This window comes from Taudactylus pleione, unplaced genomic scaffold (assembly GCF_031769625.1).
Source record: "Taudactylus pleione unplaced genomic scaffold, aTauple2 ptg000571l, whole genome shotgun sequence".
Classification (NCBI taxonomy): Eukaryota; Metazoa; Chordata; class Amphibia; order Anura; family Myobatrachidae; genus Taudactylus; species Taudactylus pleione.
The window spans coordinates 4,403,037-4,422,081 of record NW_028284973.1 but is presented as its reverse complement, the minus strand read 5'-3'; the positions used below and the strand labels follow the sequence as shown (position 1 = coordinate 4,422,081).

The 19,045-nt window shown below is 44.3% G+C and overlaps 1 protein-coding gene across 2 annotated transcripts in view; it reads left to right on the top strand.

The window, feature by feature from the left end:
- AGMO (alkylglycerol monooxygenase) overlaps window positions 1-19,045 on the top strand; it is a 289,406-nt gene that overhangs the window by 133,775 nt on the left and 136,586 nt on the right. For both annotated transcript variants that reach the window (XM_088453145.1, XM_088453144.1), the window contains exon 6: window positions 10,547-10,642. In XM_088453145.1, coding sequence (XP_088309271.1) covers window positions 10,547-10,642 — 96 coding nt within the window. The remainder of the gene's footprint in view (window positions 1-10,546; window positions 10,643-19,045) is intronic.

Sequence of the window (19,045 nt, the reverse complement as noted above, 5' to 3'; positions counted from 1 at the left end):
CACAATTTGTTCTACTGCCTTAGTGATCTTTATTTTTTTACACCTTCTAGACTGTGTGAAAAGGTCTTGCATCGTCATGAGAGGCAGAAGAAGATGTCTCACTGACACTTGCATAACCACCACAAGTCATAATAAAGGCCAAGGCCTCAGTCTTTCCTTGCCACTGCGTGTGATTAATGGCATGTTGGCAATTTTATGTTTTTCTGCATTACACTTTCCCTTTATTAGATGTGTTTTTCTTTAACACTGTATATTGTTGATTTTTATTTTAGATGCCCTGAATTAGACCCTCTATGCATTTGAGCATTGGCTTTAATAGATGACATCATTATGACTGGTGGCAGCAGCTGCAGCGACAGTATTTGGTTGCTCTTCTCTAAACTGAACGTTATCCATTTTTCAATTAGTTGGTCACTGCTTGGCTTATACAGTCAGGTGCATAAATATTGGGACATTGACAGAATTTTCATATTTTGGCCTCTATTCACCACCACAATGGCTTTGAAATGAAACAAGCAAGCTGTGCTTTAACTGCAGACTTTCAGATTTAATTTGAGAGTATTTACATCCAAATCAGGTGAATGGTGTAGGAATTACAACGGTTTCTATATGTGCCTCCCACTTTTTAAGGGGCCAAAAGTAATGGGACAAACTAAACAATCCTAAATCTAACTTTCACTTTTTAATACTTTGTTGCAAATCCTTTGCAGGCAATTACAGCCTGAAGCCTGGAACGCATAGACATCAACAGACGCTGGGTTTCATCCCTGGTAATGCTCTGCCAGGCCTCTACTGCAAATGTCTTCAGTTCCTGCTAATTCTTGGGGCATTTTCCCTTCAGTTTTCTCTTCATCAAGTGAAATGCATGCTCAATCGAATTCAGGTCAGGGGATTGACTTGGTCATTGCATAACATTCCACTTTTTAGCCTTAAAAACTCTTTGGTTGCTTTTGCAGTATGCTTCGGTTCATTGTCCATCTGCACTGTGAACCGCCGTCCAATGAGTTCTGAAGCATTTGACTGAATATGAGTATATAATATTGCCCGAAACACTTCAGAATTCATTCTGCTGCTTTTGTCAGCAGTCACATCATCAATAAATACAAGGGAACCAGTTCCATTGGCAGCCATACATGCCCACGCCATGACACTACCACCACCATGCTTCACTAATGAGGTGGTATGTTTTGGATCATGAGCAGTTCCTTTCCTTCTCCATACTCTTCTCTTCCCATCACTCTGGTACAAGTTGATCTTTGTCTCATCTGTCCATAGGATGTTGTTCCAGAACTGTAATGGCTTTTTTAGATGTTGTTTGGCAAACTCTAATCTGGTCTTCCTGTTTTTGTAGCTCACCAATGGTTTACATCTTGTGGTGAACCCTCTATATTCACTCTTGTGAAGTCTTCTCTTGATTGTTAAGTTTGACACATATACACCTACATCCTGGAAAGTGTTCTTGATTTGGCCAACTGTTGTGAAGGGGTTTTTCTTCACCAGGGAAATAATTCTTCTGTCATCCACCACAGTTGTTTTCCGTGGTCTTCCGGGTCTTTTGGTGTTACTGAGCTCTCCAGTGCGTTCTTTCTTTTTAAGAATGTTCCAAACAGTTGATTTGGCCACACCTAATGTTTTTTCTATCTCTCTGATGGTTTTTTTTTTATTTTTCAGCCTAATGATGGCTTGCTTCACTGATAGTGACAGCTCTTTGGTTCTCATATTGAGAGTCGACATCAACTGATTCCAAATGCAAATGTCACACCTAGAATCAACTCCAGACCTTTTACCTGCTTAATTGATAATGAAATAACGAGGGAATAGCCCACACCTGTCCATGAAATAGCTTTTGAGTTGATAGTCCCATTACTTTTGACCCCTTAAAAAGTGGTTGGCACATATAGAAACCGTTGTAATTCCTACACCGTTCACCTGATTTGGATGTAATTACCCTCAAATTAAATCTGAAAGTCTGCAGTCAAAGCACATCTTGTTTGTTTAATTTCAAAGCCATTTTGGTGGTGAATAGAGTCCAAAATCTGAAAATTCTGTCAATGTCCCAATATTTATGCACCTGACTGTATATGCACGTGAACAAAGCGCACTAGGGTATAGTGCACCAAACAGTACAAACAATGGAAATGTATTTATCTATTTTTTTTATTTTAATTTTTTGATGTCGCAGCTCAATTCAAACTGCGTGGAGTCACAATGCTTATATATGCATGTGAACAAAGCACACTAGGGTAAAGCGCACCAAACAGTACAAACAGTAGAATTGAATTATCTATTGATGTCCTAGCTCTATTCAAACTTCCTGGAGTCACAATGCTTATATATGCATGTGAATGTGAACGTGTTTTTACTGACACACAAACACAGCCTATATTCAGCAGAGTACAGCACAGCATACAGCAGCGTGCACCCCTTATACACATTGACTAAGAGCAGCACAGCCACTTGTGAGTCTGGACACAACACAGCCTATATACAGCAGAGTACAGCACAGGATAGAGCAGTGTGCACCCCTATACACATTGACGAAGAGCAGCACAGCCACTTGTGAGTCTGGACACAGCACAGTACATAGTAAATACAGCAGAGTACAGCACAGAATACAGCAGCGAGCACTCCCTATACACATTGACTAAGCAGCACAGCTACTTGTGAGTCTGGACACAGCACAGCTATATAGTATATACAGCAGAGTACAGCACATCATACAGCAGCGTGCACTCCCTGTACATACACATTGAATAAGCAGCACAGCTACTTATGAGTCTGGACACAGCACAGCCTATACAGCAGAGTACAGCACATCATACAGCAGCATGCACCCCCTATACAAAACTGACTAAGAGCAACACAGCCTTGTGACTGAGTCTGAACACCCTATACAGCAGAATACATACAGCAGTGTGCCTATCAGGGAAATGGCTGAGTCCCGTCTGCGGTGCCTTATATAGAATCCAAAATCCATGAGAATCCGACGCCACAAGGATGACGTTTTTTCTTCGAAGTGGGATCAGTCAGGCAGGAAGACCTGAGCTGCCGCTCGGATTTACTTGGGTGCCGGGAGTTCAGGTGGGTTCGGGTTCCAAGCATTCCGAACTGCTCATCTCTACTATTTTGTACTATCATTTATCAATGAAAGCACCAAAACCAATGGCGACACAATTTTTCTTATTTTTATTAACGTAAACCTGTCAACTATACACAGTGGAGGAGGCCATTTTGTGTTCTGAACCAATGTTCATGAAAATGCAGCCTGTCAGTTCGCTTCAAACGAATGACATAAGTAGGCATAATATACTTCATATTAGATTAGGCATGATGCACATTGTATTATATTTAAATTTAAACCTGCACCAATACTTGCCTGGTCTCCTGGAATGTCCAGGAAACTCTGGAATCTCAGGTGGCTCTCCCCGAGTGAAGTGGGCGGTCTGGGTAGCTTGATGACGTGACTCGCACTGAATCGCGCCATCGTGGCTCCAACCCACGCTTTGCGATAATGGTAATTGTGACATTGTTTACCGTGGCATGGGGCTACAATGATGTAGCCATGGTGGCAGGCCCCCCCAGTTTACTGCACCTTTCCACCTTTGAGGCCATTACCTTTGTTTGTTAGTGGTGCAGAATGCTGAATGCCCCCAGAACTTGGGGTCCCTGGCTACTCTGTGTGGTTCCTCCCACCAAACACTCCCCTCTTTCTACAAATAATACAGCCTGGTTACAATTATGTTTGTAAGGTGCAGGTGCTGTATTGATGATGACAAAATTAGTTATAAGACTGTTCTCCTCCCTATCGGTCCAGTAGGTCCTTCTAAAATGCCTAAGGGACAACTGGTGGTATGGGCTGTCTTGATTTCGGCAGCACAGTCTGGACCCTGGCCGAAAAGCTTATGGAGAAGTACATGAAGCTAATGATTGGAGAGAGGTTGGAGTATGGTCTATGTTTATCAGGGGTGGGGTTTATTTGCCCCTATGTTTACCAGTATATATGTTGTGCAGTGCAGTAAACATGTTCCTTCCAGTACATAGGATGTTCATATTCTCATTAATAGTCATGAAAACATACCACCCAAAAAGATAATTACATGCAGTAATGTGTTTAGGGGATTTAGAAGACACCATGCAGCTGTGAGACACAGTAAATGCAAACACATGTTTATTTATGTGCTGATGGCCCTACTGGTTCTTTGTTGCATGACGGGGCCTGGTACTTTGTTGGGCATGGCCAAGTGTGGGTGCGTCCATGCACAGTTGTGACTATCAGGTGCCCTTCTGCAGATGCTGTGCTGCGGAGAATCCTTGCTGGTCGCAAGGCACCTCATTGGCAGCCCTAAACACCCTGTAACTTTGTACGTGCCGCCCTGTCAGTGCCCCTGCTGGCATGTGTTTTTTAATTTCTCGGCTGTTGCCCCATGCAAGCCACGTGGTAATAGCTGTGGGTGTCTGCCAGAATATCCCCTGCTTTGCCAGCAGACGTTACTGGTGGTTAATAACCCTGTATGCTGGTTAATTGCGTAGAGGTTCTCTAGTATCATCTGCTAATCTTACGTTGCCCCTGGCAGAACAGGGATGTTATTATAAATGTACACTTTAAAAATAGTTCATTTTAGCGGCAAAACAATTTCAATGATACTCTTACGTCTTTTTATGGTCTTATGGCAAATGCCACAAGGCTATACAGCTTGGCACAGATTGGCCTCTTCTATATAGACGTGACTGGCGAGGAAACTGGATCCGGTAGCGCTTTTGAAATAAAATATTCAGCATCCTTACACCTCTGATCCAAGTGCGAAACTATTCTGAGAACAAACTCTTTTCACATGTGGAGGAAGGTGTAAGGAAAAGTATGACCACATTGTGAGAGCGCAATTCTCCAATTGTTAAAGTATGTGCTTCAAATAAAAGTGAATGGAAATTTAATAACCTTCCTGTGGAATGAGAAACATTTTCAGATTTTAGAATAAGCACATTAATGAGCGGGATACATGCTGCGGACATCTGTGCCCCTCACCGAATATTTACTCTTTTGCTCTGGCATAGGTTCCAGTAATTAAAAATAAATAAAACCAAAAATATTTAGGACAGTAGAATACTTGCCGCTGCTTAGCTGTGTTCCAGCGACCGCGCAGTGAATGAGTGAACAAAGTCTTACATAGGGATTGTTGATCCCTTTGCTAAAACTGAGAGTATATTTGTTACGTACTTGGCAGAACAAAAACAATGAAAGTTTAAAAAAAAATGATGCCTGCAATGACCGTACGCCATTTCTCTATGTGCTTCTCTAAGGCAGTTCTGCAAACCTGTAGCACTTTCAACTCTTGTACCAGCATAACCTTGCAAGCTAAGGCAACCTATGCATCGTACATATTTATTATATACAAATCATACTTACCTGCTCTCCCGGTACCTGTGTTAGGCTCCTGATTTTTTGGGTAGCCCCTTGCACCCCCGGAAGAGTAAGCCAGGCCTGCTTACCCTCCCGATTTGGTTGGGAGCCTCCTGAATATCGGGTGCCGCTCCCGACCACCCGGAAAGGCAGGCAAGCCTACCGGCTGCCGCCTGCCCCCCCCCCTCGACTACCTACTAGAAACCCCCGCAGTGAAGGGTCCAATGACGTGATTCGTGCTGAAACGCATCATCGCGGCTCCGCCCCCTGCTTCACAATGCCTTTATTTTTGCCATGGACCCATTGCCCGGTCATGCACCCCACTGTTTGCAGGCATTCAGCTCCCTCCCGGGAGGAGGGAGTTAAATGTCCGCAAGTATGGAGTAAGCACTCCTCCCACATCCTGCCCACTTCCGCGTATCTGTGAGGAGGGGACGGGACCTAATGACACTATTATATGATAATCGTGCCATTTGGCCCCACCCCCTATTTAAATATGCACAATTTGCAGCATCGTGCCGCGCTAATGACGTGAATAGTAAAGCTTTCTCTCCAGGTTTCTCTTAAAGAGTAAATTAATAAGGTATGCAAGTATGATACAATTGCTGGGAGGAGGAATATTGTGACTATTAATATTTTAGGTAAAGGCAAAGATATGCCAGCACAGTGGCATCAGAGCCGGATTAAGGGGTGGGGGGTCTTAGTGCACTGTGAGCTGGAGAAGAGAAAAAAAAGGTGGAGTTTGAGAGTAGGGGGCGGGGCTACATGGCTCTGTACACAGTCAGTGCCAGCAGCATGAGAGAGAGGAGGGGGAGGAGCAAAATCCACATGCTTTTATTTGCTAGTTACACATTGATTTGCAGGATATTATTTTTAGTGCAGAGATGGGGAAATATCTCCTGAACTGTAGGGATCCCAGATTTTGGGCCCCTGATGATCACCGATTCTGCAGAGGGGAGTAGGAGATATAACTATTTTCTGACAACTGTAGCCCAGGAGCATAGGGCTAAGTTATAGGGGATAAATGATATGGGCTTAGCGCTATAGGGGCTTAGGGGCCCGATAATTGACCCGATAATTATAATCTCTTATCGCCGCTATTCACGTCAATAAGAAATTAAGTTCCACCACTGCTGGCTTGTATCGTGAAAGACATGCAGGGACAGGGGCTCAGATACATTTCCCCTATCTTTGGAAATTGACTGCTGCTGCTTTCAGGAGGGAATGGATACTTTGCAGAACAGAACGCGCGCCTGGCGAAGAGTCAGTGTGTTCTTACCCCGGAACCAAGGAAGCCTTCGCTCCAGTTTGTCCCGTTATTACAGGAGTTTAGAATTAGTGTATCACAATCTGTAGGTGATCTCCTGTGTACGTTGCTCTATATATCACCATTGTGCAGAATGCCTGGAAGCTGTGAGATACTTTGCAAATCACGTAAATTGGAGACAGAGCAAGGGGAGGGAATTCAGTTAAAAACTGACCAAATGTTGCCAATAAATGGCGACCGGCGGTTCAGCCCCACCTGCAGCTCATTATTACAACTTAAACTCCGTGTAAAATATTGCACTTGTAACGTGTCCCCCTTCCCCAGGGATATCCTGTAACTGGACCTGGTGAGTGCGGATTATATCTGTGTATTGCAGGAACCTCACTTTGGGTTCATCTGTGTATATCTGAGTCCATTATTTTCCTCACCTTGGGTTAAAATGTGAAGCCTGAACTGGAAGCAGAATACATTTACTCCCCAGCTGGAAACACTTTCTGATACTAAGTGCCGAGCAGCGTATTGCGATAAACCAAACCAGCAGTATTTTATACCCAAGCTGCTTAAATATAACTTATTCATAGGATCACTCGCTGTATACATTTTAATTGAGTAGGTATATAACGTATGCAAGCATATAAAGTACAATCATTACCCTTATTATATTAATTATATCCAGTATTGTTTTCAGCAGGAACGCTACTGCTGAGCCTCTCATTAACTATGACATAATCAGGAATGGCACTCCCTGAACCTGTCCTGGGCCAATATGTATTTGTTGCTTCTGGCGGGGATGGGTGACGTTGAACGCTGTACGGCGATGGGTAAGCACCGTACAGTGGGATCTGCAGGGACAGCACCAGTCCAGTCCAATTATATATATAATTATGTATACAGTATATACATATTAATAGCTCCACTCCCAGACCTGACATTCTTGGACCCATTCTTCCACAAAAACAGCACTAATTATACCATAATGTGCTTCAAATTCAGTCTTAAAATTATTATTATGGTATATTGACATATACAGTCGAACCCGGATAAGTGGGAAACCTCTACTACTGGGACTAATTGTGAGGTCTGCACAAAAAAACCTCTGTTAGTGAGACTTTCAAACCTCTTTAACTAAGACTGAGTTTTCTGAATTATTAGGAATAATCATCTCTATAACTGAGACGATTGCTGTTAGGGCCTCTTTAAGTGAGATTAGTGCAGTTTATTAACCTCGATAAATGAGACAACCGCCTTTAGAACCTCTGTATCTGGGATTAGTACAGGATTTGACAAGTCTCTGTGGGGTCTATTTACTACGCAGTGTTAGGAGACAGAGTGAAAAGTGATAAGGTGCCAGCCAATCAGCTCCCAACTGTCATTTTTCAAACACAGCCGGTGAGATGACAGTTGGGAGCTGATTGGCTGGCACCTTATCACTTTTCACTCTGTCTCCTAACACTGCTTAGTAAATAGACCCCTGTGTCTGTAACTGGACTTACAGGGGTGAGAACCTGTATAAGTGAGACAAACACTTCTCGTACCTGGATAACTGAGATACTGGATAAGTCAGATACCTCTTACTTGAAAACCCACTTATCCAGGTATAATAATAATGCAGTAACACAATTGCAGGAAATAATATTGTCATGATACAATATTTATAATATATAGTGATATTATTAATGTGACTGTTGTTATGACTTGGCTAAACGTGAAGAAGACTAGTCTTCATTTTATATTTGCATTATGTAATAATCTTATATGAGATGTTGATCTCCCTTCTGTAAATTATTAGGATGTTAGAAGAATTTCCGTGACCATGTAAAACGTAAGAGGCCACTGATCACAGTAAATAGTTCTAATAATAATAATAATTATTATTATTATTATTAGTGTGCCAATAGACAGTGCTAAATGTACTTACTACATGTGATCTGAAATCGCTGCATCGTTTTAGCCCCAGACTGAGCTTCACAATTATGAATCTGTTTTACTATAATAATAATAATAATAAAAAAAATCAAGTTGTCGTTGTTTATTAATTCGGCTGCACACTCGCTGGCGTTTAACAAGCAATTTGCAACTAGCGTTAAGGGCCTGACTGGGGCTCACGGTGAGATTCCACAATGCATTTACCCTCAGTAAAAGCAACCACATACGCCGTGATGCGTTCATAAAAGCGAAGCGCAAATGGAACTCTACCGCAATGCTTGCAAATGCCAATCACAAATAACTGTGGCATTGTGGTAATTAAAATATAATTGATGATGAAATAAATATTGCCTGTAAAAGGTAACACTAAAACGGGAGAACGGTCTGGAAAGTTCTGCCTGTTGCTCTGTGTAAAAGTTGATGTATATAGAACAGAGTGCATTAAATATACAGTTATAAAACTTGTGATCCCTCAAAACAGTAACCGTTCTCCCTGCTACTGGCAGATGTGTTATTTCTGTATTTAAAGTGGTTACACTCTATGCTGTAAGATCTCCAGTGTCGTTTTGTATTTCATCCCTGGCTTGGTTTAAAACCTTTATTTAGTTTGAGTCCATTAGGGCTTGTACAACACTGGCATTGAAAAATATAGCTGAAGTGTTGACAGAACCTGGTACTTTGTCCTAATAAACAGCACCTTCATTAACAGCCCCTCAGGTTCTCTGCGGAACAACGTATGGCAGTGTGATATATACTTACTCCAGCGTCTCCACTATAACTGCATTATATTTCTGCAGAGCGATTATAAATGAGTGCGCATGTTTGTCAGAAAGTCTGTGGGGTCTATTTACTAAGCAGTGTTAGGAGACAGAGTGAAAAGTGATAAGAAAGTGATAAGGTGCCAGCCAATCAGCTCCCAACTGTCATTTTTCAAACACAGCCTGTGAGATGGCAGTTGGGAGCTGATTGGCTGGCACTTATCACAGACTTATCACTTTTCACTCTTTCTCCTAACACTGCTTAGTAAATAGACCCCTGTGTGTAGTCACTTATATTAATATATGGGCTTCAAATGCTTAGAATAAAATGTATTTAAACTAGGGATGTGCAGGCTCGGATAGGTTTGAGTTTGCACGTTGAGTTCGGATTTTTCCCTCCAATAAAAACGGACAAAAGTCCAGGAATGATGATGTTCGTCCATGCAAGATGACGTCTTGCCTCTTTCTGAGTTCCGTTTTTTTGGAGGGAAAAATCCGAACTCAACGTGCAAACTCGAACCTATCCGAGCCTGCACATCCCTAATTTAAACTATTGTTTCTTGATATCCATCTATGTTGTGCTATTATTTCAATATCACTTCTCGCAAGTTTTCTATTTAATTCAGCCTTTTTTATGCCAGTTTAGTTTCTCCTTGTGTGTCTATATATATATATATATATATATATATGTATATATGTATATAGCAGCAACAAATGAACGGCGGCACTCAGAGATTTTCCATATCAAAATGTGTATTTAAATATCCATAATAGGCACCAACGTTTCGGAACCACGTTGGTACCTATTATGGATATTTAAATACACATTTTGATATGGAAAATCTCTGAGTGCCGCCGTTCATTTGTTGCTGCTATTGAATGGATTAATGCGGAGGGCACCGGAGTTGCTGGATACCCATTGTGTGAGTGCCGATCCATGTAGAATTCTATATATATATATATATATATATATATATATATTTATAGTCGATAGATATATAGATAGGTATCCAATTATAAAATATATGTACAGTATATTTATATCAGTATATACAGTACATATGTGATGTGTGTGAATGCACAAATATATATTTATATAAATACAGTATACTGTATGTGCGATAAACTATAATATAAAAAAATTATATATATATTTTTTATATATGATTTAAGTATGTATTTTTATTTGTCTTTTAGATGGTCTATTGGCCAATGGCGTTTTTTATTCCCCCATCGGTGTTCGCTGCCCATCTCCAGTTTAACCTTCTGTACCAGTTCTGGATACACACTGAGGTAACCTGTTTCCTTTATTTGTTACCCAGCCCATAGCCCAGGGCACTGTCTTGGAAATCACTAGGAACTGATTTATTGTGTACGAGAAATCTTTGTCTGACTCCTTTAAAGAAAAACATCTGTTGGTTTTTTTAGTTCTTTCACTAAATATATTGCTAAGTTTATAAGGAACAATGAGGCCAGTTGGTCTCAATTAGATAACATTCTTTTGTTAAATCTGTATAATATCAAACCCCTTTCTATTCCATGTAACATGTGTCTGTATCTTGTAACATTTTAGACCCTGATAGAAGAACACATTTTAAATGGTTTCCTTTGCCAAGATACAAAGTATAACCCAGGCGAGATTTTTCCGATAAATGTAACCCATGGATGCGGATTTTATCGTTCACGTAATTCCTATTATTTTCACTGAAATTGATGACTTATTATGGGTGGAGGCGCATTACTTTTCATTGGTTGGGGCCCACCTTTTACCTGTAGCCTTAAAGGACCAAATGAATCATTTCGATACTTAAAACAAGTCCTTTTAAGATTAAAATTGTGCAGTAAATGGTACAAATAGAAATATTACTAATCTTGTACCTGAATATTAAGACGTCCAGACCTCACAGTAATGTAATTAGCAAGAAAGATCTAATGTGTAACATTAATAGAATACTGTAGTTCTGCAAATTGCTACTTAAATTATAAATTGTGTATTCATAATATTATGCATATTAGCATGTGACCTCTGATGGAGAATACAATCACGGCAAAGTGGAAACAAGTTGAATAATACAGCATAGTAAACAATAGTAATTAGAATGAATTACAGACAAGTTACACACTCACATCCTACTATGTCATAGTTTGCAGAACAGCTACATTACTGGAACCTTTTCTACAGTATATGCCCTATTAATTGCATTGCACAATGGACTGATCTTGTGGTCACACACATTACTCTTTTGCATCGAAAAGAACCCCTGATAATTCTGTACAAATCACGTTAGTATACAATGCAGGAGCACAAGTTGCGATCCAATAATTTATAGCCCCGATCATGTTTAATAAGTCTGTTAACAAAAAAATCAAAACTAAAACGAAAAAATTATTTGTTGACACAATGAGTTGACTGAGCAGAAGTACAACTGTCACGCATGTGCGGTGTTAGGTAATATAACAGGTGCGTTGTTTAAAAGAAATAGACTTCCAGGGGTATATTTACTAAAGGTGGATTTTAATCGATTTTGATTCATTTAAAATTGATCAAAATCGATGTTGTGTTTTCTGGGGCTAAATCACTCCTTTAGTAACACTTTAAAACCAAATCAAAAATAGGCCCTCATTCAGAGCCGGACGCTCTGAGCAGAGCGCACGCTCTGAATGAGGGCCGTCCTCCATAATTATGGAGCGTCCTCCTGGACGCTCGTATAGCTGTGGGTCACCACCCACAGCCTATACGAGCGTGCAGGTTGATGGCCGCGATGGTCTTGACCATTGCGACCATCGCCACTGCAAGCCGGAGCCTGCGGTTGAGTTTCTCAACCGCAAGGCCCAGAGTGATTTTGGCTCTATCAGAGCCAAAATCACTCCCACTGACATCACTAGTGATGTCAGTGGGCCGGCTTCTGACGGTAGGCGTTCCCTTGGGAACGCCCCCGTCTGGGAGGCACGCCCCCGGCACGCCCACCAAAGGGGGCGTGCTGTCAATCAACATCGACAGCACGTCCCCTTTGATCAGACACAACGAGCGAAGGAAAGTCCTTCGCTCGTCGCGTCTGGCGCATGCGCACGACGGAGCTCCCGCCGTCGTGCGCATGCGCAGTGCACACCATCGACCCACTTGCGAGCGGACAGCCGCTTGCGAGTGGGTCTGAATCAGGCCCATAGTCTGTTAGTAAATGTGTGATTTAGCCCCAGAAACACAACATCGATTTTGAATGATTTTAAATCGATCAAAATCGATTAAAATCCACCTTTAGTAAATTATACCCCCAACGGTATAAGTGTTTATTTTGTTACATGCAGGGGGTCCCCCTGTGACAGCCAGCACCAGGCTATTCCAGCCGTGCTGTTCACACTATAACAGTTTTGTGGCCCTCCGTTCAAAGCCATTTTCTTAATATGATGCACCAAGGAAAAAGTTTGGATGCCCCTGGTCTAGATGGGTGCCGGACTGTAGATAGACAGTAATTAGTTAGACAATGTCTAGATCGACCCCAGTTGTTAGACAGTCAATAGATTGACAGGTACAAAAGGTCGACAGGTACAAAAGGTTGACACACTAAAGGTCGACATGTAAGAAGGTCGACAGGTGCAAATGGTCGACAGGGCCAAAAGGTCGACATTGAAATTGTCGACACAAAAATGATCGACACATATTTATTTATTTTTAGGTTTAGGGTTAGGCACTGAAGATGAGCCAGTGCCCAACATCATTCCCTACCATCCAACGTCATTCCCTACCATCCAAGTGGGTATGGAGGGGCAATAAATCCATGTGGCGAGCGAAGCGAGCCACCGTGCCCGCAGCGTGGTGGTATTTATGCAAAAAAAACATTTTAAAAAGTGTCGACCATTTTCGTGTCGACCTTCTTACATGTCGACCTTTATTGTGTCGACCTTTTGTACCTGTCGACCTTTTGTACCTGTCGATCTATTGACTGTCTAACAACTGGGGTCGATCTAGACATTGTTTAACTAATTTTTGTCTATCTCTTATACCACACCCGGTCTAGATACTTACCAGCACTTGAATCACAGGAATCTGACATGTACTCGGCCCATCTGCCATTCCAGTGATCCGGTTATCTGCTTCATGAGCGAACAGGGAAATACCACATGTCTATACTGCGCAGGGTGCAAGACCGGCTCCTGCACAATCATCCTCCCAATTACGTGCAGCACCCGTGTAATTACCATGTATCTTTTTTTGAGTGAAAAACACAATGAGCCTGATTAGAGGTGCAGCTACTGCACTCGCATTTGCCGCAGTGCGACGGCATCTGTATGCCAACGCCGCGGCTGATCCACAGAGGCGCCCACCGGCTAATCCGCCGCTGGGCGCATTAAGGGCCTGATTCGGAGTTGTACGCTATTCCCATGTTCACGCAGTTGAGCAATTAATGGTGGTCTGCGTCTGCCTTCCAGCCCCAATGCGCACGGGCAGCGATCAAAGTGACATTACAGCTGCTGTGGGGATTTAGGCACAAGTGATAGACAGGAAGCGAGCCTTTTGTGGCAGGTGACGGGTAGCGACGGCTTAAACGGAGACGCGATCTGTCCGTTTTCGGTGGCGTGTTTCTGGCAGTGTCTGCGATCCTGTACGCAGAGAACATGGCGCAGTACAGCGACAATGCTGCGTGACCATAGCCATACTCAAGGAGTCGATGTTTGCCTGATCTGCGACTGATCTTCATATATTTGCGCAGTTGCAGACAGCTATGATGGCTCCAGCGGGCATCGCTAATCAAGTCTCTGCGGCTGTGGCATTAGCATATTTCCCAACATGCACAGCTGCAGAATTTGTAGCTGTGGCAGCAATAGCGTACAACCGTGAATCATGCCCTAATGCTGGGTACACACTAGGTCGATGGGTCGGCTGTCTGGCTGACCTGCCAGCCTATTTGATGACTGGTAAGTGCATATACACTCAGCAATCGTCCACCTGATTGGTCGGGCCTGATGTCACAGCCGAGCGAGCATAGCTACGTATTTCAAGGGTATACAATCTGGAAACCGGCTGCCTTAATACCGGCAGCCGGCTTCCCGACTGTCATATCCCGGCGAGGGTGAAATGCCAGGCGTCTATATCTAGACGCCTATCATTTCCCCGATGCCGGGAGACAGGCGCCTGGCATCCCGATCGAAGGGATACCGGGCGCCGCGAGCTGACAGCCGCCGGGGGGAGGGTTAGGTTTAGGGCACCCGGGGGGGACATAGGGTTAGGCACCCCCCTGGGAGGGTTAGGCTAGGGGGAGGGAAGGTTAGGGTTAGCCATCCCCAGGGGGGACTTAGGGTTAGGCACCCACCCGGGGGACTTAGGTTTAGCCAGCGGGGATGGGGAGAATTAGGGTTAGGCACTTGGGGGGAAGGTTAGGGTTAGGCACCCCTAAGGAGGGTTAGGGGGTTAGGTTAGTTTATACTTACCTTAGGGACGATCGGGATTTCCAGAGCTGTCGGGCTTCCGCTGCCGGGCTCTGCTGATCTGTCGGGCTGCCGCTGCCGGGAATCAAACTGCCGGCCATACGGTATCCGGGATTCCATACCGATTCCATTTGAAGGCCCCATAGCAACAGTTTTTAAGGGCCCCTATGTACCACCCAGTGGTGAAAAATGTTTATAATTCATGTCACTTTGACAAGGAAGATGAGCCCCCCTAAGCTCTGTGCCGCACAGCAACTGCCCCCCTTGTACCTATGGTAGTTACGCCCATGGCAACTCGGACACACGTGTAGACGGAAAACATTGTCCTCTTCTGTCCGACATCACCACTGAATAAGGCCCAATGTGTTGGATTTCATGTTAAAAATGTTTCATTTAGTAAATTTGAGTAATGCGTCTAACAACACACATATCTAATAATTCACCGTCTATCTACAGTCTTGGGAAATGTAGAACAGAATTGCCTTTAATTCCTATTATGCAGCTTACTTCCCCCCTCTGGAGTCCTATATTATCCTAGCATGGACCACTTGCTGAGATGGTTTTATCTCCAGCCTTCAAATATTTTCATTAGACACCGTAGCATGAAGATTTGGCGGACGCTGTGTAACACGCTCACTGGAGTAGAAAACTGCCTCATCAGATACAAAAACAGTTGGCGCAGAATTAATGCCTATTGGATCCCAAGCACCGCAGTGTGTGCGAGGCCGGGGAAACAGACATTAAACCTGGTTGTTGCTTTTGCTACCCTGGACCTCCTGTGGAGACTTTACTTAGCAAACATGGCCACGGAGCCCATCTGTGTAAATACTTTGACATGTCGGCTTACATAAGGTCTTATAACTCTATAATGTTTTCATTTCCTTTTTGCACTCCAATATGTCAACTGGAAATTTAAAGATACCAGTTATCATAGGAGGTAACAAGATGCCTACAGAATTGAATGAGCCCCTTAAAGAGGGTTTTATTTTCTAGGCTTCATAGTTTCCAGCATCCCCATGACCGTACTCAGGGTGAGCGGCTGAAAGACAAATACAATATACACAATATAACAGAATAACATCCAATTATATACTTATTGTGTTCCTTCTTGAATACCGTCCGTAGATTCACAATATAACAGAAAAACATCCAGTTACACCAGTGATGGAATTAGAGTTTTTAAAATCCTGTACACGGATAGGCCAAATAACTTTTTGGCAAACTACGCAATCAGACAGCTACTAAATTGCATAAAACGCAATTTAAGTCTGTGGTTTAACCCAAATGATCAAAAAAAAAGGTATTTTTAGATTTTTTTGTTTTAGACATTTTTCTGATAGGAAGATATAGGACCCATGTGCTTGCTGAAACTTTTAGATGGACAAGAGAGCACTATACCGTAATAATATAAATGAATGTTTGCCGCCGTCATAAATTATTATTGCCCCTGTTAGGGATCAAATAATATTACTAGAATAATATTGTTAAAAAATAATAGTGCTGACTTCATTTAATGTAATAATTTAGCTCTCATACTTTCATTTTGCCCATCTGATAAATTCATAACATACTTGTGCTCCCATTGATAATTACTAGGGATGTGCGCCGGATCATTTTTGCCGGATTTGGATTTGGTTCTAATTCGTCGTCCGGCTTTGGATTTGGATTTGGATTTGCCAAACTGCGGTGACTGGCTTTGGATTTGGATTTGGATTTTTTTACAAAAATTGACAAAAAAAGCTAAAATCACATAAATTGGTCTTTTTTTACTTCCTAGAGTATTATTAACCTCAATAACATTAATTTCCAGTCAATTTAGACCATATAACAGCTCATAATATTGTTTTCAACATTATTGGCCAAAGGTTGCAGTGAGCTGACTGGTTCCTAAGCGACAGAGCAGCGGCACAACGACACAGACACCACAGTATAAAGTACATCTATGACACATTGCCACACAGCAGTGGCAGAAATGAAAAGTAGTGCACCCACCCAGTGGGGTACGGCCAGCAGAGTCACAGTACTTGTTTACATAGTGGGCTACGGCCCAAGGAGTCACAGTGCACAATCTTATTCACATTACACCGCACGTAGGGCCTGATTCACATTACACCATAAAGTAGTGTCTCTTATTTATGTTACGACACACAGTAGTGCCCCTTTTACACAATGCCCACAGTAGTGACCCTTTTACGCAATGCCCACAGTAGTGCCCCTTTTACACAATGCCCACAGTAGCGGTGTTCTTTACACAATGCCCCCAGCAGTGGTGTCCCCTATGCAGTCCCCTTAGTAGTAGGGTCCCCTATGCAGTGCCCCCAGTAGAATGCCCCCCAGTAGTATGCCCCCCATTAGCAGGCCCCCCCAGTAGTATGCCCCCCATTAGCATGCCACCCAGTAGTATGCCCCCCTTTAGCAGGCCCCCCCAGTAGTATGCCCCCCATTAGCAGCCCCCCCAGTAGTATGGCCCCACCAGTAGAATGGCCCCCCCAGTAGTATGCCCCCCCCAGTAGTAGGCTGCCCCCAGTAGCAGGCCCCCCTCAGTAGTAGGCTGCCCCAGTAGTAGCCCCCCCTGTAGTATGGCCCCCCCTGTAGTATGGCCCCCCCAGTAGTAGTAAGCCCCCCCAGTAGTATCCCCCCCCAGTAGTAGTAAGCCCACCCCAGTAGTATGGCCCCCCAGTAGCAGGCCCCTCAGTAGTATGGCCCCCCCAGTAGCAGACCCCCCCCAGTAGCAAACCCCCCCCAGTAGTATAGCCCCCCCCAGTAGCAGGCCCCTCAGTAGTATGGACGCCCAGTAGCAGACCCCCCCCAGTAGCAGACCCCCCCCAGTAGTATAGCCCCCCCAGTAGCAGGCCCCTCAATAGTATGGACCCCCAGTAGCAGACCCCCCCAGTAGTATAGCCCCCCCAGTAGCAGACCCCCCCAAGTAGTATAGCCCCCCCCAGTAGCAGGCCCCCCCAGTAGCAGACCCCCCCAGTAGCGCCCCCGGACCTTTGACAAGTAAAAAAATAAAATAAATAAAACTTACCTGATTCCCCGCTCCCGCGCCGTCCGCTCTGCTGTCACACGCTGCGGAGCGAGCCGGAAGACGGAGCTCATGTGTGAGCTCCAGCCGGCTCCCTCCGTACAGCAGCCAATGAGAGTCTGTGTGACTCTCATTGGCTGCTGTAACAAACACACAGCTGCCGCTGGCGGCTGTGTGTCTGTGTCTGTGTAGGGCAGAGCGCTATCACTGCGCTCTGCCCTACACAATAGGAGCCCTGATGTCGGATTCTCTAGTGAGAATCCGACATCAGGCGGCCGCCGTTCGGCCCCGAACGGGGATCCGAGTCAGGCGGTGAACACCCGAACAGGGTTCGGGTGGACTCGGATCCCCAATGTTCGGAGCGGTTCGGATTCCACAGAATCCGAACCGCTCATCTCTAATAATTACTAATAATTTTTATCCCCTTAATCGGGATGCGGTCAGTATCCTGACCGCGTGAATCCCGAAGGTAAGTTGTGGGGTTAGGGGGAAGGTTATCATTAGGGATAGGGGTTAGGGTTAGGTAGTTAGGGGAGGGTTAGGCACTAGGGGGAGAGTTAGGATTAGGCACTAAGGGGAAGAGGGAGGTTATGTTTAGGCACCGGGAAAGGAGGGTTAGGGTAGGGAGAGGGGGAGGGTTAGGTTTAGGCACCGGAGAGGGGGAGAGTTAGGTTTATGCATCAGGGAGGGAGGGTTATGGTAGGTAGAGGGGGAGGGTTAGGTTTAGGCATCAGGGAGGGAGGGTTAGGCTAGGAGAGGGGGAGGGTTAGGTTTAGGCACCAGGGATGGAGGGTAAGGGTAGGGTGAGGGGGAGGGTTAGGTTTAGGCACCAGGGATGGAGGGTAAGGGTAGGGAGAGGGTTAGGTTTAGGCACCAGGGATGGAGGGTAAGGGTAGGGAGAGGAAGGGTTATGGTAGGGAGAGGATTAGGTTTAGGCACCGGAGAGGAATGGTTATGGTAGGGGGAGGGTTAGGTTCAGGCATCAGGGATGGAGGGTTAGGGTAGGGAGAGGGGGAGGGTTAGTTTTAGGCACCAGGGATGGAAGGTAAGGGTAGGGAAAGGGGGAGGGTTAGGTTTAGGCACCAGGGATGGAGGGTAAGGGTAGGGAGAGGAAGGGTTATGGTAGGGAGAGGATTAGGTTTAGGCACCAGAGAGGAAGGGTTATGGTAGGGGGAGGGTAGGTTTAGGCATCGGGGAGGGAGGGTTTGGGTAAGGATTGTGAGAGGGTTAGGTGTAGGCACCGAAGA